Genomic DNA, 23,645 nt, shown 5'->3' on the forward strand with positions numbered 1-23,645 from the left:
GTTTGTGAATTTTATATTACACATTTGGCAAATAAAATATTATCTATCTAAAAAATTCTAGTATCTTATATTTTTGTACTTCCGTTTCCTGCTTCTTGTATTGCCCCAGATTACCTGGCAATGCTATACAACCTCTTGGCACAAAGGTCAACAATGTTTATAATAGCTTTAATGACCCCATTTGAACTAATTATACCGTGCTGCGCGACAACGTAGGTAGCAGGTAACGGTAACCTTTGGGCACCCACAACCACATTTTGCCTAACATTACCCTTTTATTTACAGAGGGAACCCTTTATATAGCCGGACTGCTGTAGTGAGGAGCAGTTCAAATTTTGAAATAATTTGCAGTATTTGGTTGATTAAAAATGTCATTAATTACTGAGTAGTTAACAGTCTTTAATTTACGAGGTGGAACAATGACGAACGCAGCTTCTGTGTAACATTTTGTGCCACCTCTGATCAAAAGCTGTGTGACATCTTTGACCTGCAACCCTGTAAGCAATTGGCTAAGTATAATGAACAGTCTGCACATCACCAACCCAAAAAAAAAAAAAAAAATTTGTGAGCAGACAAAACCCAATCTGACTAAACTGTCACCCAATAATTTAATCTGTTGTGTGCGATGGCCCTTTGTAGATAATAAAAAGATTAAATTCATTATAAAACATAACTTATTTAAAAAATTATTTAAATGTTTTTTTTATTTTATTTTCAGAGCAGAAAAAATCAAATTCGATTGTTTGTGGAGGCATCCCTGTTGAAAGCGGGGATGAGGAGAGAAATGTGTGGCAGGAGCCTTGCCTTTGGGGCTCTGAATGGCCAAGTTGACTCGTGCCAGTCGATGGTTTCGATGAAAGAGGCAATGGGAGACATGGAAGGTTCTTAGATGGTGTTTTATGGGGCAGACCATGCCCAAATATCCCATTTGCCTCTCTGGAGGACTACGAGACTCTTGCCACAGGTGTTGAGCTTGTAGTGCAACATCTTCTTGCGGATCAGACTTATAACTCAATTGGAAATTTTATAAGGTAGTCAACCTGCATTCATATTAAATTTTATACGGCTAATTAAGCGATTTTCAGATTTTATGATGAATTTAAAAGGAGCACATTCACAAACCTTAAAACATTCTTCAATTCCTTTATCCCGGCATTGTGTTCTTCTGAACAGACTTGTGTTGGGCTTGGTCTGGAATTGTTAACATGTCTAAAACAAAAATTTCCACATCTGAGAAGAGGTGTGCGTCTTGTTTCTTGCGAAGAATCTGTGGACGACTTATGTAACTACATAAGAAGACCACCAGAAGAAGTTGAAGATACAGAGAAAGAACATGTTTTGGTAGCCGTTGGCATTACGATTGGCAAAACTTACAGAAAAGGAGTTTTGTTATTAGATCCTGGATATCATGTCGCACGAGCTGTTACTGTCATGAATGACTGTAAATATCCTCACACAGGTAATAAATTAAAAAATGTAATACAAGTTTTCTCAACATAAAAAAAAGTAACTTAAAAGTACCTTAATTTTTTTCCCCCATTATATAGATATCTTTTATTAAAAAGAAATTGAGAGATTAGATTAACTTTATTATATGTATTTATATAAATTTCATTATTTTATTTATGTTTTAGGATGGTTTACACAAACTGACGAAAAATTTGTAAAAAGAGAATATTGTTACACATTTGCTAATAAGTCTAAACCTGACTATGTAATTTGGGAGGTGAAGGAGACTAGAGGAGAAAAAATTAATTTGACAAGCAGTTTAATTTATGTTGGAGCTCCATTTCTATCGCCTGTGACTATAACTGAAAAACGAAATCTTGTTTATGATTACAGGTACATGTTTAAAGTTAATAATTTTTGCATGTAAAATATCTGGATCATGTAATTTTTGTAACTTGATTGTATCTGACAAGTGATGTATACATACAATATGTATATTTATTAGGAAAAAAAAGTGACTACTTTATCAGGAGAGAGAGTGAGTGAGTGAGAAAGAGTGAAAGAGAGATAAAGTGAGTTAGATTGATTAATTCTCATTTGCCATTGTTTTGAATTTCATTTTTAGATCGTGGTTGGCAAGAAGTACAAAAGGAGAAATTTTAGCAGGAGTCCATTTTCCTGTAGCAAACTTAACAAGTACTGTAAGTAATAATGAAGTGCTAAACGGATGTACTGCTACTCTTATCTATACAGACAAGAGAGGAACTAAACAAAGAAGAAAATTAAGATTCGAACACATATATAATAACGTAATTGTTCTTATTTAAAGAATATAAAAAGCCAATTTTAATATTATGATTCGTTTTCAGGACTTGAGAGATAACGAATGTGAAATGATAGAAGATTGTGGACGACAGTTGGGTCTGACTAAAAGTAACAGCCTTTTGGAAATATTGCTAAGAATTTCGTGTATCCTCAGTGACAGACAATTTATAACACAAGTACTGGAAATCAACAAATCGATTAACATTATTGGAGAATGATTTTTCAATGGCAACTGGAGAGTTAATTCAATTAATTAAAATCAACATTATTTAAACTGTTATGTGTATGTTTAATAATAAATATTATTTTACTACTTTTATAAGTATTACTTTGCATACATTTAATACTTTTTACAAGTTGAAAATTAATGGTTCATGGTTATTTTCATATGGATGCTTTTTTTTTAAGCAATTATAAAAAATAAAAATGCCAACAATAAAGATAATTAAAAATTAATTGACTGTTCTAAAGTTTTATTTCCTTATTTTTTCAACATGTTTTCATCATTTTCAACAACGTTAACAAGTTCGGGCTAATTTAGAATTTTTTATCATTCAAAATTTAGAAAATAGCGTGTCATCTGACACTGAATTTTTTGAATCTCAATATTTAAATTATAATCGAGAGTTGGGTAATTTTTGGAGGATTTCTGTTGAATAGATTTAAAAAAAAAATACATACAAAATATATAAAAATACTTACAAAAAATAAAAAGGATTTAAAATTTTTTAAAACTTTGTTTATAAATCTTGCTTTGCTTACAATAAATTTTGACCCTCTTTTAAAATATGTTGTTGAATGCCAGATCCTGCATCTGTATTACATTACCTAGGATTACGAGACAAATATGAGCCCTCTAAAAGGGTGTTAGTTATAACTTTCAACTGTTTGAACCAATGGAATTTGTGACAAATAGCTTCTATTATAAAAGAATCCTACTTTTACAAAGTACAATTCCCTTCTTTTATATTTTCTGGGATTGGGGACTGCATGTCAGCTGAGTGATTAAAATGTCCAACTTTTATCATCATGCTAGCAGTCCTGGGTTCTAATCCTGGCCCACCTATGCATTTTTAAATAACGTTAAGCCCATCTGTATAACAGGAATTACTTTATTCAATTAGTGATTTGTTTATTATTTTATTAATAAATTATTTACAATTTTTATGCAAAGACAGTTGAGAAGAAAAATTGGTGTTACAAATGGGAGTCAAAGTTTGAACCCATGACCTTTGGCTAAATACGCCAGTACTCTAACCACTTGAGCTTTACAACTGGAATTACTTTATTTAATTAGTGATTTGTTTATTATTTTATTAATAAATTATTTACAAGTTTTGTGCACAGACAGTTGAGAAGAAAAATTGGTGTCAAAAATGGTACTCGAACCCATGACCTTCGGCTAAATACGCTGGTGCTCTAACCATTTGAGCTATTGTGACCTTGATCCCTGAGTCATCAACTTCTCTCAATCGGCTATTATTTAAATTTCCCCTTTACTGCCAGTATTCAAACCTTGCGTCATTTAGTTACTTTACGATGTATGATTAGCAGGCTATCGACAGCTAGGTCATTTCTGCCCTAAATGCTTGCAATCTAAAATCTAGCCTAATACTTTCTACTTAAATTGGAAAGATCACTCACACAAATAAATACATTTATCCATTGCACTCATTATGATTAGTCGATGGAGTATTGGATATTCAGGATATATGGCCAATCTTCAATTGGGTGAGGACGATTGCTTGCCTCCAGATCAGGTTCTCTGAGGGCCAACTACCGGTTATGCTCTTGACTTGCAAGAGCGTCTTGGAAGACCCTGCCTAATGCCACTGCCTTATTTCTTTTATTATGTTTAGATTGTGTCATCGCGATGGTCCGGTCTGGGGGGTGGAGCGTCCCAGCATTCGCATGTTTGTTACCCTCCAAGACTGGGAACCCAAATTGGAAAGAAATCACTTTACTTTATACACTGCTTGTGAATACCTATACGGCAACAGCTTTGACCTGCCAAGAAAATCGCTCTGCACGACCAACAAAATAGTTCAGTTTGCCTAGTGTGTTCACTTGCAGCCCTACCAGACTAAACAGTAAGCTAACAGTCATGCGGTGACCTTTAGACATTTATTCTGTCATAAGATTCCAATAAGAATTTATTAAAAAAATTAATATAAGCATTTTTAATATTTTGCTATAAAGGCGGAATAACAATAAAGCCTAAGGAAATTAAATCCATGGGATTTTTTTTTAATGATTAGACTAAAGAGTCTAATCATTTAAACTAAACTTGTCTTTTAAAACCAAATGGTCACTAACTGTTAGCTAGTTATTCAAAACTAACAATTCCCATTTAACTGGAAGTGTTTATTTTAACGGCCATTTTATGCTATAAGGTTGTGGATTAAGGAATCTTTTTACTTTTAAGGAATTTTATATAAAATAAAAATTATTTATATGCGATCTTTTACTCACAAATACGATGACAATAATATAAAGAAAAACATTAAGTTATATTACTATTATTACATGTTATTCATATTTCTTCAAATAAATCAGTATAGCACACAATTACATCAATCTATATTTTTCAAAACTGAGCACGGTATAACACATGTATTTGTTAATTATTATTGTAATAGATATTTTCTTGACCTTGACAAAAAAAAATTACTTTTTTTCTAGTTAATAGTTACAAATTTAAAAGAAAGTGTAAAATAAGAGAAAATTTTCCTTTTTAATTTGTTGAAACTATAATGTATTAAGAAAAAAAATTGGGTTGAAAGTAAATATAAGATAGCAATTAACAAGTTATTTTATGTTATGTTTTCAGTTTTTTTAATAGTTTCTCTTTATTCTGCAATTTCCATACTTCAAACAATCCTTTATGATTATAATATTTAACATATCAACTTTGGCATATTCTCATTAGCTTCTTTGGCTTAATTTATTTAGTAATTATAATAGACTAATCAATCTATCTCTTATTTCCTCTTAAAATTTTTGTGTAGTAACAATCAAGATTATCTTTTCTAGCTTTTTTTAACATGTTATTTACAAATCGTTTGCTTTTTTCATATCTAACAGATTAATCGTACAGTTCATCACCTCAAAGCGAATTATTTCACTTGAAATTGTAGGAGCACAAAGATTCAATTTAAAACTTACAGTTCAACTAAATTTGTAAAGCTGTTTACATTTGTAGCAGATGTACTAGAACAATTTTACATTTTGATATCAACATCTGCAAACACACACTTAACGTTAAACCATCATAGCTGGTTCTTGAGTTGTTAAAAAAGGTCACAGTAATAAAAACAAAACAGCACGTTCTTCTTTTTTTATTTTTTATTTTTGATACGCAACGATAATAACCATTATTTAAATATGGTGTATGTGGTATACATACAGAGAAAAAGGTGCCAGTTTATTATAATTTATAAAATAAAATGTGCACTACAAATCAAGAATCCGTGATTATTTCAAATTGTCCATGATGATTAGATTACAAATTTCCTTAATCTATCATTAAAAAGCTATATTTCCAAAGAGATAAACCTGTGAATCAACAAAAAAAAAATCCAGTTATTGACCTGTTAACAATGAAATTGATAAAGATAACATGAATAAATGTAAAAATTAACTCTGCCATGTTTAACTGTAAGCAATCATCGAAAATGTAGCAATCAAAATACTATTTAAATAAAGGCAAAATTGAAAATTCTAAAAATAATGAAACTAATTGAGAATTTAAGACAATAAATATAACACAAAAAATACAAATACCATTGAAAGCTAAAACAAATGGCTACGTATCAATTATTTATGTAATTGCAAATCAATTCTACAAATACCATGGTACAAGAAATAATATTTAATTATTCTAATACTACATGTAAATTAAGAAAAAAAAACTATTGTAACTATCAGTATGAGTTATAATGAGTAAGGACTATTATTTGGAGATCGTGAGATGTGTTCTGGTGTGACGTAGGTTTTAGAAAAACATTTTCTTTATCGTGCCTTTTGATTTTTATTGAGATCATCTAAAATATTTTTCTAAAACCTACGTCACACCAGACCGCATCTCATGATCTTTGAATAATCATTAACTAACAGTCACTAAACACCACACATTGGTAATAACAAAGGAAAAAAAATTATCTGTATTGGCCAATCAACCATGTGTTAACTAGTATCCACTATAAAAACAACACTAGTTTAGCAACAAAAATAATCAAAAATGCCCAAAAGCCAAATTCAAAAACATGTCAAAATAGTAAGAGCCTCAATGTTTTAATTAAAAATTATCCTGCTAGATGGTACTTTATTATTTTTTGAACAATGTTTGCTTAAATCAAGGTTTTTCTACTAAGCTTTTACACAGTTTTTGAATATACATTTTATTTTTTTAATGGATACCAGGAACTGGAGGAGTTCCCCTGAGCACTGCAGCTATATACTACAGCTTATTGTATTTTATTCCTGGGTCCATTTTTTTGGGGGCCCCGGTGTTCTTCCATTGAAGAAATTCAGTTTTTGAATGAGATTAGGACCAAATTCAGGGTCGCTGAGATCTGATCCTGTCCCAGAACTTCCATTGATGTGTGCCGTGTCAATTTCTTTCAATTGCGGCCACCGGTTCCTTTAAGTGTTAGAAAAAAGTCCAGAGGTGATGGTGGGAATTGAACCTATGACCGCGGGATTTACTAGCCAAGAGTCTGACGCCTTAACTACTTTTTATTTATGCATTTCAAGGCATTTTGGCCTCCTCAGTACTTGATAAGCCCCAACATTTCACTCAAAATTGTAATTTCTCTCTCGTGAAGTGACTTTCTTGATTAAATTAAACAATCATCCATCAAAATTCTCTAGTGTCAAAGTCAGGGCAATCAAAGCTGTCAACTGCATGCTCTAATCACTGACGCGAGCATTTTTTTTAGTTTGGTTTTAGTTCATTTTATAGATTCGTTGCTAGAAGAGGATTGCCCACATATAAATTCAGACTGCAGGCTGACTTTTCTAGAAGCTGCATGACTTTTAAAAAAACGGCTTCAAGATCAAATAAATTAGGAGAAAATCACTAGCCATGCATTATGTGATAGATAAAATACCCTGATGACCTATTTTTTGACAAAATCAAATAAAAATAAATATTAAACCAAGGATTTAATTACACTCTCATAAGTTCGTTTTGCCTAATGTACTGGACTTAGAAAACAACTATACACTCTCATGCACAAGGACTTTTGTGACAACCTAGTATTATAAATTTATCGCTATGTAAACTTATTCATGCTCTAAAGGCACATCAAACCAAAACATTTTAACATAACTCTTTCATAAGACTAGAGGGAATATGAAATCAATATTTAATATATTATACAAGCATACGTACTACTCAAAACTTTCAAAAAGTAAATATGATTTTTGTGACTATGATTTAAATAATTATTAGATCATCAAGCAGTAATAGATATATACTAAGCCTTACATACTTACATTTTATAAGGCTCATCAGTATTTCCGTCCGTACCTGAAACCAGATTGCAAATCTCAATGTACTGAAGTCCTGAAGATCATCTTGGTCTGCCTACCTTCGCTGGGTCGGTCTGTCAGATGTTTCGGCATTTCGTTAAGATACGGAAGATGGAAAAATGCCAAAACGCATCTGGCAGACCAATCCAGCAAGGACAGGTAGATCGAGATAATCGTTAAGGATCAGATTATAAGTTCATCACCCCGCAGATCTTAAGAGAAAATTTACCAATGATCAAATATATATTTTTGTCTTAGTTGGAAGTTATATTATAATTAAATTATATTGAATCTAATCAAAATAAAATAACCTTTAGCTTTTGACCCCCTTGGCTATTAGTGTGGTTTGTTAATTCTTACAAAGGGAATCCAAACAATTACTGTGGAATAGCTCTTCTCTTTTTAACGTTTTCTGGCAGATTTGTTTATTTGTCTATCAGTATAATAACAGAATAGATTCCAAATTGGGAAGAGCTAATTTGGACAATTTATTTATATTAAATAACCTGGCAATTCAATATATTTAAGCAAAAAAGAGATGTCTGGATTTACAAAAGGGTTTTGAATTAGTCTCTCATTCAGTGCTATGGAAGAAACTTGCCTTAAAATAATACAACTAATTAGTCTACTGTATAAAAACGCTACTATAAAATATATATGAAATATAAAAATATATGCTATATAAAACGCTAACGGCAAAAGCTAAGTTTTAGGCTAAAATTTATTGGTGAGATATTTCTTATACAGTTCACAATTTGAAAAACTAGCTAAATGGTCTAAAGAAATTTTGGCCTATTTCATTACAGACTGATTTATCATGTTAGGCTCAGAAAATGAATGCTCAATTATCCAATTGCAAGAGCAAAATTCTTCGAAAGAAACTGGTTTTCGGAGCCTCACATGGCTTACATTACATAGCCTATTTGAATTGCATAATTAATACTCTTGGAGGACAAAAATCAAAACAATTATGTCTTATAAATATGATAAAGAAATATGAAAAAGTGAAAATGACCAATTTAGGGTACTGAGAGTAGTGATCTCTCACTAATCTGAACTAATTGCTTGCAGGGGAGTTTTCAAATTTCAGAGGGATAATTTAAATACAATACTATTATTATTACATTCACAAAACATTAAACCTATTGGAATACATATACAGGGTGTCCCAGTTCCTTCTGATGAAACTCAGGGAATCGATTCTACTCTTCGTTTGGAGCAAAAAATGCTCAGGAGAAAATTTTCGGAAAGTTCTCTATTTTGAAGATATTCGTCAATTTAGGTTTTTTCAACATGTCAAAATTACAAAATTTAAAATTTTGGTCATAATTTCACGTTCTACTGAGGTTACAAAAAAATACCTACAACGTCAAATTTCACAAAAACTTCTTCATCTAATATGCTTTACATTGATTTTTCAACTCTACTAGAACGTAAAAAAACCTGGATATATCAACGAAAAGCATATTAGATGAAGTTTTTGTGAAATTTGACAAGTTGTAGGTATTTTTTTGTAACCTCAGTAGAATGTAAAATCATGACAAAAATCTTAAATTTTGTAATTTTGACATGTTCCAACTGATATTGACTAACATTTTGTCATTCAGATTATTGCAAATAGAAGTTAGCTTTCTTTCAAATGGTGTAATTGGATTTGTTGTAGTCTCAACATTTTGGAAGTTGTAAGCGTTTTTATGTGGCAAGGTAGTGAAAAGTTGAAAAACCTAAATTTACGAATATCTGCAAAATAGAGAACTTTCCGATAATTTTCTTCTGAGCATTTTTTGCTCCAAACGAAGAGTAGAATCGATTCCCTGAGTTTCGTCAGAAGGAACTGGGACACCCTGTATACTGTCAATTTTTCTTTTAAAAAAAATCTTTTCATTTTATTTAACATTTTCTTCATTGCTACTTCCTCTTTTTCACTCATTTTTAAGCTGAAAAAATACGTTTTTGAAACTTTGTATAATCTAAGCTAGCCTTGGTCTTTTGTATTACTACTCTCTTCTCTTTTCTCTCACACACTCCCTCATTCACTATCTCTCTCCCTTTCTCCCAAAAAAATATCCATTTGGTTCCTTTAAAATTCTGACTCTTTGAATTTTTTTACAGTTCGGTTTAGGAAGGGAGCACTTGAATTTAAATATTTACAGAACAAAGTGAAAATTTGTCCAAATGAAAATGTAATACTGTTAGGGGTGAAAACGTTGTTAGGAATGCGACAATGTTTCAAGATCACATTGCTATTTTGATTAATGGCAGAAATCTTTCAAAACTTAATGCACCAGATCCTTAAGTCATTTGGGATGTTCACACAGAGAAGACATGGCATCATTACTTCTCCAGTGTAAGCAGCTATTTTCCGATTATCAGACAAACCTGATGTTTATGATACGGGTCCAACACCCATCCTTATCGACTGATTATTAAACAACAAAGTTTACGCAACGAGAATGAATTATGGACTTATCAATTCTTCCGTTCTTCTTGAAAGGGGAAAAGGGGTAGACTGTGTACTGGTGGCTAGGGAAATATCAAGTTTTATACCCTTTTCATACTCAAGACAAACAATGAAACTGAAAGAACTGGTCAAGTATGACTTGATTTGACTATTTGAAACATTTCTTGGAAATACACCTTACACCAAAAACGATAATCTTTTCAGTTGACTGTTTCTATTTATTCCAAGACAAAGTGAATCATGTAAAATCAAATAATGGTGTTCTTTATGAATAATCATCCATACAATCTTATCAATATGACTAATTTAATCCTGTTACTTACCTATGAGCAATCTTAGCAGCAATGGATGTAGTCTGAGGGAGTGCAGAGGTAGTCTGAGCTTTAAGTGCATTTCTTACAGAGTGTCTTGAAGAACTTAAAAATATAATAAAAAAAGAAATATAGAATAATAAATAACAATTACACATCTTCAGAATGATTTCTAAGAACTTTTAAAGACCTAGCGTCTCCCAAAGATTGAATAAATTGAAAATTTCCTGGCAGAAAATGTAATGAATTTCTGCTACAGATATACTGAAACTTTTAAAACTGGTAAGCTAACAAAAGGAATTAAGTTTAAGCAAAATCTTAAAAATATCAAAATAAATATAGAAATATTTTAAGAAGTCACTTTTCAGCAATACCTATTTAAAAAAAATCTAAATAAATAATTTATATTCAATCATCTAAGGATAGGCCTGGGAATGATTTAATAACTGACTAATGCTTATAGTGTTCTTTAAATCTTTTTTCCTTCAAGATTTCCAAAAGTAAATAATTCATGAGATAAATGGGTCCATTTTTGTAATTAAAGAATGACGATTTAAAACAAATTTATTAATTTCTTTCAAATTCCACAACAAATTCTTAGAGAGCGGATTAGAAATGAACAATTCTTTTATGTAGGAACTCATAATTCACAAAATAATTTTATTAGCTCTCAACATTCATTCAAACAGTGCAAGCAAATATTTTTACTTTGCGTTCAACAAATATGAATATTTAAAAAAGTATAAGACCCTTTGAAATATTAATTAAATTATTTATGCATTCTTCTTTATAACTCAGTTTATTGTTTTATACATTGACACTTCTAGAAATATTAATTGGAAATCTCAATAACAAATTACATTTGTAATATATATATTGAAAGAGCCTAGGTTAATGACAAAGTTATTCACAAGTAAAAACTTAAAACTTTAAATGAACGAATCAAAGCAACAGAGAAAGGATGAAAAGGTTCAATTCATTCAAGAGATATATTACATGTAAAAGTCAAACAGAAACAAAATGATGCCAAAAACAATAGAAAATAACATAAAAACTACTAATTGATTAAATTCATTGAATAGCATGTCAATACTAACAATTTAATGCAAGAACAAAAATCACCTATCAAATATAAAATTACCAATACACAAAACTCTAATCAGTTCAGAATACTTATATGCCCTTCATACTTACAAGGGTGAAGTAATATCACTTACAATCTATAAATATAGTAAATTAACCATTTATTCCACCATCATAATATTAGAACGCATTTTGTCATTGAAAAGCTTAAAAATAACAAATACAAGTTGAATAAGAATATAATTACGATTAAACGCCAAACAATAGAATAAATAAATTTTGACATTGTGACATTTATTTTATGGAAAAAAAAAAGCAGATAGTAATTTAGACGCATCCGACAAGGAAGAAAACATTAAGTAATGTTAGAGAAGGTCCATAGATTCTATTGTAATACTCTGTTATCAAAGAATTTTTTTACTCAACAATAAGTGGCATTTACGATATTAATGAAATCAAACCAAACAATATAATTAAAAGCGATGGTAAGATGTTTGTAAATTCCCATATAAAGAATATACATTGTCCAACTTACCGGGGTAAAGTGAATGTGAATTTTGACAACTGATGGTTTCTAATATTTTCCCTTAAGAATTTTTTTTACACAGCTGTAAGCACTTTTACATGCCAAATTTGAGAATATACTTCATTTTTTGCCATCGATGAAAATAAACTGCAAAATTCATAGCGAGGAAATAACTTACTTAATTCACAAATCTGCATCAATTTAGAAATTTGGTTTACCTATTAATATTTACAACTTTATCTGCTATTTACAATGTTAAATTTGTAATCATAAGTCTTATTGTAAAATACGTGTTAAACTCTATACATAATTGTAAATGAATACCATTTGTGTATGTTCTGTCAAGATGCATAACCATCAAAAGCAATCATTGCCTGAGATAATTAGCTATGAGCGTTATATATATTTAAATTAAACCATAAAATCTTGTTAACATGTTGAGAAATAGAATACTAAGTACGAACCAAAATTCACAAAATTATTTCAGTTTATTTTCTTAATAATTGATCTATCTTAAACAACTGTTTCAGACATATTTTTGTAAATTTTTATTTTTTATTTTTCATGATGTCGGTGTTTTTTCGAGTACCTTTTCTTGGATTTCAATTTATTAGCAACATCACAGTATCTGTAAAATAGTAAATGATTGTTTACATTGTACGATGAAAGTTAATAAATATCTATGATTATTTTGTGAAATTAATTATGTAGTGCACCTTAAAATACTTTTATTTTAGAGAATTATTATGTTCTCCTGTAAAATATGTGGGTGGTTATGCATTTATGAATTTATTTTAATTGTCAATATATATATTGTCAATAATGATGGGTAAGCTGGACTTGGTTTATACAAGTGATTGAAATAGTTAAAAACAATTTCAAAAGGAATTTTATTATTCAAAGCGAAATATTATTTTCTTCCTATTATGATATTAATATTAAATAACAATTTTAACTTTTTTATTTTTTATTTAATTACCCTACTCTAGTCCACACCAACTAAAAACTTAAAAAGTATTTTTACATATTTATATGAATCGATTTTGGTGTGCTGCCCTTTAGTGTTTCATGAAAGTGGGCAATTTTAAGTCAATTCAGCTGAAGAGGGCGAGCAGGCAACACCCCAAAATCTATTCATGTAAATAAATAAAAAAATACTTTTTATGTTTTTTAGGTTGTTTCCGTCTGTGGAATAGAGTGGCTAATAAAATAAATAATGAATTTTTAATAACAGCCTATTGAAGAAAAATAAGAATAACTTCACTAATTTCGTGGTCCGCTTGAGCAATTAATACATTACAATTAATTAAGGTTTTTAGTTGAGATGAAAAATTGTTTTTATAAAATATGTTGTTATTAAAAATATGTTTTTTTCATCTCAACTAAAAACCTTAATTAATTGTAATAAGAATAATATCAAGTTTTGATAATATAGTTTTTTATATTAAAAAAATGCATATAAAGAAGATAGCATGTAATTATGCAATTAAACTAAAAAAAAGGGAACCTAGAGAAAAATGCAATTCAAAATACTTTCTGCAATTAACATGCACTCTTTACAAACTAATCTATTGTTCACAATTTTCATTTGTTAAAAATAAAAAATAAACAGGACAAAAAACTTTAAAATATATTATTTACCTTGGCTGCTGGGGTTCTTCCTGTGAAGTGCCTGAAGTCAGTGCAAGCTGTGGTTGCGCCCTATCCCGTTTGTAACGTCTTGAACCATGTGGCTGGGCTCCACCATATCCAATTGCAGTTCTAGTGCTCCTCGTCTTGGCTTCCCACTCTTGTTGAAATTCTTCTGCATCATCTAAATAAATACCTCAATAAATGCATCTTTATTTGTAAACCTGGCTGTAGGAACTACTTAGATACCTAATGTCAGTTAGTTTTTACACAAAAGAGACTTATTATGGACTTAGGATTAACAAACAAAGTTCTTATTACATTATCAAACAGAACCTAGAGACTGGTAATAATGGTTAGAACTATTGGGTTGTCCGGAAAATAATGCAGGATTTTGGTATTAAACAAAAAAAAAGAAACTAGTTACTTTAAAGCAATGTTCTTTAATCAAAATAATTTCCCATACTCTCAATACATTTCTCCCAACGTGTTGGTAACTTATTAATTCCGTCTGAGTAGAATTCAGAATTTTTAGAATTGATAAAGTCAATAAATGCATTTTCCAGTTCCGTTTGATTTTTGAATATTATGTGTTGTAAGTAGTGGTCCAGGTGTCTAAAAAAATGGTAGTCAGTAGGCGAGAGGTCCGGAGAGTAGGGTGGGTGAGGCAAAGTTTCATAGCCAAGCTCCAATAATTTTTGTGACGTTACACGTGACACATGTGGTCGAGCATTGTCATGCAACAAAATGGGCCCTTTCCGATTGACCAAAGAGGGCTTCATTACTGCCAATTTCTGATGCATGGTATTAATTTGGTTACAGTATGATTCAGCATTGATGGTTTCGCCAGGATTTAAGAAGCTGTAGTGTATTAAACCAAATGAAGCCCACCATACCGTAACCATTACCTTTTTTTGATGAGTTGGGGGCTTTGGAAAATGTATTGGAGCTTCTCCTTTGTCGAGCCACTGTCCAGAACGTCTAGTGTTATCGTAGAGAATCCACTTTTCGTCACATGTAACAATTCTGGCCAGAAATGGGTCATTTTTGTTTCGACAAAGAAGTGATGCACAAACATCAAAGCGCTGATTTTTTTGGCGATCGTTTAATGAGTGTGGAACCCAATTTTCGAGTTTTTTCACTTTTCCAATCGCCTTGAGGTGGTCAGCGACGGTCGTTTTACTGACTTTGAGTTGCTCTGCACCCACCACTGATCGCAGAACATCATCATTAAGAGAGGAAGGCCTTCCACGACCTTCTTCATCTTCAAGGCTGAAATCTCCCTCCCGAAATTTTTTAAACCACCTTTGCACAGTGCACTCATTAACACAACCCTCGCCCCAGACTTGGTTAATGTTTCTAGCCGTTTGGGCTCCGCTTCGGCCGAGTTTAAACTCGTAAAAGAAAATCGTACGAAATTCTCGCTTTGACATTATAAGGATGACTGAATTATTTCCAAGTAGCGGAATGCTACAGAGGTAAACAAACAATATCATTTGGAAGAGGATTAATAAGTGTTGACATTCATACAAATGAGTAATCCTGTAAACGTAAACAGAATATTTTATATAGATTTTTTTTAATGAAAACTTAAAATCCTGCATTATTTTCCGGACAACCCAATAACTGAAATCTGAATTAGTGTTTAATTAAAATACTACTCAAGCTCTGACGATATATTGTCTATCTATAATGACCAGGCACATAGTATTCATGTCAAACCTTATTGCAGGCAATATTAGATTAAAATTTTTTTTTTTAAAACACCCAATGTGTCTAGATGCCAGTCATCCAAAATTATTAATTTGTTTGGATTTGATTATGAATATTAATAATTATTTTACCTTCGTCTAAATTTATGAATTCCTGGCGCTCCTCCTGGTCTCCTGAATATACGTTTTGTTCCCGTTCTATTACATGTGCCCTATGAACAAATAACTTGGTTAGAATTCATTTTTGGTTAACACCACTTACTCAGGCGGGATCAGATCATGCAAAGAAAAAAGTCGCCCATGTTAACAGACCACTCAGGAAATGCACTGCCACTGTCCATATCCCCAATAAAATTCATAGTTAGGTTATTTATTGTAGCATGAAATTTTAAAAGATATTGCGCCTCAATTTTGGGTTTCCAATAAAATGTTAAAAAAAAGAAAATTACACATTTAAATAAAAAAAATATAAAACTAAATAAATCCAATATTCTGTGCAGTATTTTTAATGACAAAAAATAAATTAACAAAAAATTTTTTACAAGCTTGCTTATTGTCTGGACAATCTTTAAATGCCTAAATAAATTTAGAACAAAAATTAACAAAATAAAAATGTTGATAAATGAATGAAAAAGTTGGATGGCTTGAGGGAAGCAAACTAAAAGCAAAAATCACCCTTTTGAGAAATAAGGTATTAAAAGATTAAGATGTAAATGAAGATAATAACTTAGTGGTGTGGACTTCAAATGATTGACGATAACAAAATATCATTTAAATATGACTTAAAGGGACCACAGTAACTGAGCAGTTACTATCCCATAGTTCAGTGTGATTCCCACCATTGCATCTGGGCATTTTTTGGATGCCTAAGTGGACCGGTGGCCACAATGAAAATTGACACGGCACTCATCAATGGAAGGTGTGAGGCGGGATCGGATGAGTGAAAATGATTTCCTTCGGCGGAAGAATACCAGTATTTCCGGGGCTCAATTCACACATGTGTTTGGGGATGGTGCCAGAAAGGAGTAGCATAAGCTGTATAGAGCTGCAGTGCTCGGGGGAACTCCAGTTCCTGGTATCCACCACAGTTAAAATATATAAAAAATGTTACAATGTGGTGGCTCTCACATTCTCGTTTTTTTTGTTTTTTTTTGACCACAAGAAACTGGTGTCTCACCAAACTAGTGATTGCAAAAGCCGGTTCTGATTAGGGTAAATATATGTAAAATATTTATGTACAATATCCAACAATTGAAAATAATGAGGAAAACATACATTTGGATAATGAATAAAAATAATGAACTGCAAATTATACATTCATTAAAAAAATATCTAAAAATATGGATTGGAAGAAAAGTAGAAAATTGTCTTTTTCTTTGTAATTGTTTTTAGTTGTAAAAATGTGAAACTAATTAGGTTTCTGAAAATTATTTATGCATTGCAAGTATTGTTTTTGAAAAATTATATACAACTTAAAAAAATTCACTAAAAAATGGTTCAGATTAACCTGAATTTAATCCGATATAGTAGTGGGATGTTGTGGGCCTCAGCTTTAATTCTCTGTTTAGGAGGTTGGACTTATACCATCAACTTCCTAAACATAGTATTAAACCTCAATTTAAATTAATACAAATTTGAATTACCGAGACCGCACTGTATATCATTTACCCTACTGAAAGATGTTATAATGACCCAGAGCGCTTTCCCTGTTAAAATTCTGTTTTTGTCAGTTGTCAATGTAAATTGTTTTTGTAATTTTTTTTTTTAAATTAATGACCCTTTCTGAACAGACAGACACCCTCTATAATGGAGCAAAACTTTCTCCACAGGGGTCCAATATATAGAGGTTTCCTTGTAATAATAATGTGTGGTGATTAGTGACCGTTAATAAATAATTATTCAGAAATCGTGAGATGCGGTCTGGTGTGATGTAGGTTTCAGAAAAATATTTTCTTTATCGTGCCAACGTTTCGATCTTTATTGAGCCCTGAAGATGATCTCAATAAAGATCGAAACGTTGGCACGATAAAGGAAATGTTTTTCTGAAACCTACATCACACGAGACCGCGTCTCACGATTTCCGTGTAATAATAATAAGTCTTTGTTTGTCTGCTAACATATTGAAAGTATTATATAATGCAAAATGGAAAACAATGCTCCCATGGTCAAATGACCATCAGAGGGAATTCTTATAAACATAGTAAAGAGCCAATGAGTGAGAAGTTCACACCTTCTGTATAGGTACTATCTTTGTTTTAATTATAGATAATACAATAATTACCTATCATAAATATGATGGCCAATAGACATCTTCTTAACACCTGTTCTTGAATCGGCCACAGTTTTTTTAGTCTCTCTTACCCCTCCTGGCCCCTGCCTTGTTGATGTTGAAGCTTGATAAACCTAAGCCAAAAGAAAGGCAAATATTTAAAATAAAGTATTTTTTAATAATTTTTAATGCACAGTTTTAGATAAGGAGGAAGGATTGTTCCATTTTTGTTCTTTCATAAATATTACCACAAATGCAACTATTTCTATCTCATAGGGAAATCTAAAAAATATGCTAGCTTTGAAAATGGACCAGGGACCTGAAATGTATTGTGAATAAAATACAAATAATTTAAAAACAAAAGAAAGTGTTTAGTTCACGAAAAACAACCCATACTGAATTATTCTTAGTATATCTATAATTTTTAACACTATTTCAAGTCTAATTTCAATTTTATGCATAATTACAATATGTAACGGTATTAATTTAAAGGATATAAAAGAAATAAGAACCTGTGGACGTCCATCTGGGCCTTGCGTCATTGTCATAACAGTGCTCATACTTGTCATGTGTCCACTTGCATTGTTCATATCTTGGAAAACTCGTCCTAAGTTGGGAAATCCAAATGGCATGAGCTCACCAATCCCACCACCCGTTGCCAAGTCGCCCATTATGCTGTTTGTTGAACTTCTATGGGGATGACCACCTCGATAAGCTGCGTCATTGCCAATCATCCCCATCATATCTTGAAATGGGTCTCTGAAGAAGCCGTTCATCATTTGGTTCATGTGCCACATATGTCCCCTAAAAAAACATTATAGCTGTACAAAGCATTTCAATTGAATTAAATTTATTATAACAAAGTATTTTTTCCGACTAAAAAGATCATGTAACATCACACATTTTCCTAAACATTGTAAAAAACCTATCTACAAAAAACTAATTATTTAATATTGTACCAAATTCAGCAGAAAGGCTTGAGGTCGGCATCTTTCTGATTATGTACATCGATGGATATTTATATTTGGTCTTTTACGATCATTCTGGCCTGCCTATCCTCTCTGTGTGAATCTGTCACAGAATGACCCGAAATGACCTAACATGCCCATCTTCTTGCACATCTCAAGAAGAAATCTACCAACGAAAATCTAGTTGTACTTTTTCTTAAATGTTTAATCATAAAATCTTTTGAAATTCTTTTTTTAAGAGAGTGTAACAACCGAAGCATTAAACAGAAAAGACCAAAATAATAACACTGACCTGTTTTTTAGCCTTGTGACGACTCACTGTACTTCTTAAGACAAAAGACAGCACGAAATAAGCACTACATTGTTAATCAAATATTTAACAAAGCAATTTTAAAAATCCATGTGTAAAAGCAAAAAGGAGTAAAAAATCTCATCAGATGTTTTCATTTTAACTTTTAAATTAGGGAAATGTAGTAGTCTACAAATTTTGGATTTATGTATACTATTGTTTCAGCCCAAAATTATTTGACAAAATTGTGCCTATCACTCATTAGAGACAAGAGTGGGTAAAAAATAAATACCTGGTAAATAAATGAAGGTGGACACCAGTCGTTCCGCTTTTAACGAACAGAATGACAAAAATAAATAGAAAGGACATGAAAATAAATTTTCAAAAAATTCCCAACACAGGAGAAGAGAGGAAAACCAAAACTTAATGATCTCAACTTACCCTGACGCCCCCCTCCATGAGACCACATAAACAAAATATAAAAAATATAATAAAACAAAATATTTTCCAATCATGACAAAAAGGATTCCCACTTTTATTGTATATTTAAAAAAATATATATTTTTTTAAACCTAAATCATAAAATAAAGCTAATGACTGTGGTTAACCAACGACATAAAGAAATTTTAAATAACAGAAATATAAATTTGCGCTCTGCGCCACATAAAAATTAAAAAACAAAAAATCATTATCCTACCATCCTGCTTTCCAGTGAATCCCTTGTACACAACATATCATAAGAATAAGATGGGAGACTAGGAGTTGATGGTTACTAATTGGGAGAAGGTGGCTGGCACAACAGAACTGTTGGAGGGTGGAAAACCAGCGGTGGTAGATGTGAGAAATATGAGGTTGCCTAGATAAGGTCTGACCAAGGATAATAACATAGTTCATAAAAATATGAGTGAATGAAACAGTGATTGTTAATGGAAACGGACTAATAAAAAGTAAGGATTGGATGAGGGAATTGAATCCATACACAACAGCCTGCGACTTTTCCTCATTAAAGTCAAGCCCCATTCTCAGTGGGACAGGATCTAATTGAATTTGTCCTCCTGAATTCTTACAAATGCAGCTTGTAAATCGGCAAGTGGAAAGGAAAGATAAATTTGGGCATTGTCGGCATAAAGATGAAGGGAGCAAAATTTTATGCCAATAGTTGTTAATTTAGCAATAAAAAATGGAAGCAGAGATACCCAATCTTTGAGGGACTCCCAGAAGTAATGGGCTAGGGCCATATGGGCCATGATGGGGCTTATGGGATGGATACAACTTGGGAACAATCTGAAATAAAGATTGAATCAATGGAGGACACTGTGTAAGAAGGATAAATTTTGAGTTTAGCATGGAGAAGGCAAAGATCTACTGTATCAAAGGTTTTAGAGAAATCCAAGGGAACAAAAATAATTTAAAAATTAAGTAATTTTACCTTAATCAATAGCTATATGTACATCAATAGAGACTTTTAGAACAAAAATCACCAGGTAACCATATCAGTTCAATTTTATTGTGGAAGTCCATATCCAAGGCTTTATTGATTCAACCTTTGATAGAGCTTTGCATCCTCCTGACAAGTTTGACTCGAATCAAGTTCAGCTTCTAGAGTTGCCTTCATTCAAGACTGATGGTCTCCAGACCATGGTTCATCATTCCCAGGAGTAAACTTTTTGAACTAATTTTGGGCAGTGGGTTCACCTTTTGTTGGCTAATACTTGGTTTTCGCACCAATGGAACAGGGTCATTTGATGACCAATGGTATAAACTCATGGTGTTGCTGTACAGGATCCATTTTTTGTCACATGTGACACTCCAGTCAAAAAAAATCTACTTGGTGTTGTGAAAGCAACGAAAAACAAATGTTAAGGAGTTTATGACAGTCGATCAGTTTATGAGAAATATGCACAGCTTCCGTCTTCCCAAGTTGATGTAAGATAAAGCGAATTAACGTTTTATTCAAGGTATGTTGTGCTTTTGAGGTGGAACTCCATTATAAAAAGTTGAATATCATAAAGCTTTTAGTTCCAACTGTTTTAACCGTTAATTGTTCAGTTGGAATGGTCATTTGATGACGACCAACGGTACGAACTCCTGGCGTTACTGTACAGTATCCAGTTTTCATCACATGTGAAACTCCAGGCAAAAGGTCTCTACTTTATGGCGTGAAAGCAATGAAAAGCAAATTTTTAGACGCTTGTTATCGCCGGTCCATTTATGAGCAATTTGTATATAGTTTATATCGCTTACATCGAACATTCTGGCAAGCTCCTGTCATGTTTGACTCAATTTGTCGTCATTCGCTTCCAATCCCCTCATTCCTAGAAGCAAACTTTTTAAACCAATTTTGGGCAGTGGGTACACCTTTTGTTGGTTAATACTGGGTTTCACACCAATGGAACAGGGTCATTTGATGACGACCAATGGTATGAACTCCTGCTGTTACTATACAGGTTTCATTGTTCATCACATATTACCCTACAGTCAAAAAAGGTCTCTACACTGTAGAAGCAATGAAAAGCAAATGTTTAGAAGCTTGTACTGTCGGTCGATTTATGAGGGATTACACAGCTTCCATGTCTTCCCAAGTTGTAAGCTAGAGCAAATTGTTTCATTGCTTACACTGAACTTTATAGCAAGCTCCTAACATGTTTTTTTTCAATTCGTCATCATTCATGACAGAAAGGTCTACCCGACCATGGTTTATCATTCCCAGAAGCAAACTTTTTGAACCAATTTTGGGGAGTGGGCTCACTTTTTGTTGGTGAATACTTGGTTCTCACACCAACGGATCAGAGTTGTTTGATGTCGACCAAGGGTATGAACTCCTGCTGTTACTATACAGGTTTCATTGTTCATCACATGTGACTACAGTCAACAAAAGGTCTCTACATTGTGGCATGGAAGCAATGAAAAGCAAATGTTTAGAAGCTTGTTACCGTTGGTCGATTTATGAGGGATTGCACAGCTTCCATGTCTTTCCAAGTTGTAAGCTAGAGCAAATGGTTTCCTTGATTACGCTGAACTTTCTAGCAAGCTCCTAACATGCTTTTTTTTTTCAATTCGTCATCATTCATGACAGAAAGGTCTACCAGACCATCGCATCTCAGTAGAACTTCACTGATTACGATATTGCCACTGCCAGACCATGGTTTATCATTCTCAGAAGCAAACTTTTTGAACCAATTTTGGGGAGTGGACTCACTTTTTGTTGGTGAATACTTGGTTTTCACACCAAAGGATCAGGGTCATTTGAAGACGACCAAGGGTATGAACTCCTGGTGTTACTGTACAGGATCCATTTTTCATCGCATGTGACACTCCAGTCAAAAAAAGGTTTCTTCTTAGTGGCGTGAAAGCAACGAAAAGCAAATGTTTAGAAGCTTGTTATCGTCAGTCAATTTATGAGCAATTTTTTCAGCTTACATCGCTTATGTCAAACATTCTCGCAAGCTCCTGTCATTTTTGATTCAATTCGTTGTCATTCAAGACAGGTCTACAAGACCATCATTCCTAGAAGCAAATTTTTTGAACCGATTTGGGCAATGTGCTCACTTATTGTTTCATCGCCGAACTCTGTAAATTTTATACGCTGCCTTGTCCGCCGTAGTATAACGAATAAAAAATCACACGAATTTTTATGAATACCTGGCTAAAAATAAATAAATATAGTTTAATTTTTCTTTAGGATTTTCTTTTACGTTTTTCGTTTACCTTGTTTTATAACACACTCTTTGAGCACCCAATATTCTGATTGAAACACTTACATTTAGAACAAAACATGGAAAAAATACAATGTATTTAATGTTTCATGTTGCAACAACATTAACAGTTAAGTATTTTAATGGGAAATACGAAAAGAAAAGTTGAAAAAAGATTTATTAACCCAAATTCAATCAATAGAAAATACAGTTTAAGATTTGTCAAGGAAGAAAATTGTCATTTATCTGAAGAGTCGACATTATGTATGAAATGATTAGGAACTAGTGTAGCATTAAATTGGGTCGGAACAAAATCACGGGTTGTAAAATTATTCCAACCTCGAATTAAAACGTAAATAAAAAAAAGGGAAATATGAAAAAAAAAATCGTTACTCACCCGACGAAAGGGTCTTCTTCAACTTCCCCCGGCAAAGATCCGAACAGGAACATTTTACGTTTCTTCGGATTGGCAAAGATATGAAGATAAATCGGTCAACTTAATGGAACTTCGAAGAGAACTGTCAAGTGCTCGAATAAACTAGATCGACGGCTTTCGAGTAGGTCTTTTATTTTAACAGATCGTCTAGACCGGACGAAACTTGCGAGAGGGACCGAGACGGAAACTTGTCAGAAAATGAACAACGCGATAACTGCATTCATTCGAACTATACAATCTGTATTTCCCTACGCCAGTCGCCAACTAAACACAGGGTCTACTTTCTTATTGACAAATTTGTAGTATATACCGTCCACGTCCTGTTTAGAAAAAGAGTTAATCTTCTTTTATTAAGTGAACTCAACTTATTACAAATCGTTTATTGTTAATTTTCATAACTAAGACTTCAAGTGTTTTTTTTCTAATCGTAATCAGTTGAAATCCTTTAACCATCGGT

The 23,645-nt window shown here is 32.2% G+C and overlaps 3 protein-coding genes across 8 annotated transcripts in view; 2 read left to right on the forward strand and 1 right to left on the reverse strand.

The window, feature by feature from the left end:
• LOC106674107 overlaps window positions 1–914 on the forward strand; it is a 35,215-nt gene extending 34,301 nt beyond the window's left edge. For all 3 annotated transcript variants that reach the window (XM_024230317.1, XM_024230319.1, XM_024230320.1), the window contains one exon: window positions 719–914. The gene's annotated coding sequence lies outside the window, so the exon portion shown is untranslated. The remainder of the gene's footprint in view (window positions 1–718) is intronic.
• Window positions 832–2,730, forward strand: LOC106673987 (the record flags this gene model as incomplete). The annotated part of the gene is made up of 5 exons (XM_024230322.1): window positions 832–1,031; window positions 1,086–1,459; window positions 1,635–1,842; window positions 2,075–2,258; window positions 2,319–2,730. Coding segments are annotated over 5 exons (1,140 nt in total), but the record flags the coding sequence as incomplete, so codon positions are not given.
• A 2,308-nt stretch (window positions 2,731–5,038) lies between these two features.
• Window positions 5,039–23,644, reverse strand: LOC106674122 (myeloid leukemia factor). Of its 4 annotated transcripts, XM_024230324.1 has the most exons (10): window positions 19,061–19,213; window positions 18,760–18,934; window positions 18,313–18,604; window positions 17,813–17,934; window positions 15,664–15,743; window positions 13,832–14,003; window positions 12,780–12,818; window positions 10,594–10,686; window positions 7,774–7,807; window positions 5,039–5,829 (listed from the first exon to the last, which is right to left on the reverse strand). In XM_024230324.1, exons 3-9 carry the CDS (start codon window positions 18,595–18,597, stop codon window positions 7,789–7,791), a joined length of 810 nt encoding a protein of 269 aa, XP_024086092.1. In that variant the 5' UTR covers window positions 18,598–18,604; window positions 18,760–18,934; window positions 19,061–19,213; the 3' UTR covers window positions 5,039–5,829; window positions 7,774–7,788. The 4 variants fall into 4 exon arrangements, with proteins under 4 accessions (XP_024086092.1, XP_024086093.1, XP_024086091.1 ...); XM_024230325.1 differs by lacking the exon at window positions 18,760–18,934 and having other exon boundaries at window positions 19,061–19,277; XM_024230323.1 differs by lacking the exons at window positions 18,760–18,934; window positions 19,061–19,213 and adding an exon at window positions 23,150–23,644 and having other exon boundaries at window positions 5,040–5,829.
• Between the last annotated feature and the right edge of the window lies 1 nt (window position 23,645).

The sequence above is a fragment of the Cimex lectularius genome, unplaced genomic scaffold, assembly GCF_000648675.2.
Source record: "Cimex lectularius strain Harlan isolate CLEC.00 unplaced genomic scaffold, Clec_2.1 scaffold264, whole genome shotgun sequence".
In the NCBI taxonomy this organism is placed as follows: Eukaryota; Metazoa; Arthropoda; class Insecta; order Hemiptera; family Cimicidae; genus Cimex; species Cimex lectularius.

What these genes read in the sequence shown, in the direction of transcription:
- LOC106674122 (XM_024230323.1), bottom strand. Translation starts at nt 23,202, where the DNA reads ATGTTCCTGTTCGGATCTTTGCCGGGGGAAGTTGAAGAAGACCCTTTC. An exon ending in GCCCAGATGGACGTCCACAG is followed by an intron (nt 17,935 to 18,312) that starts GTTCTTATTTCT and finishes CTTTTGGCTTAG; the next exon opens with GTTTATCAAGCTTCAACATC. An exon ending in GGCCATCATATTTATGATAG is followed by an intron (nt 15,744 to 17,812) that starts GTAATTATTGTA and finishes ATTTGTTCATAG; the next exon opens with GGCACATGTAATAGAACGGG.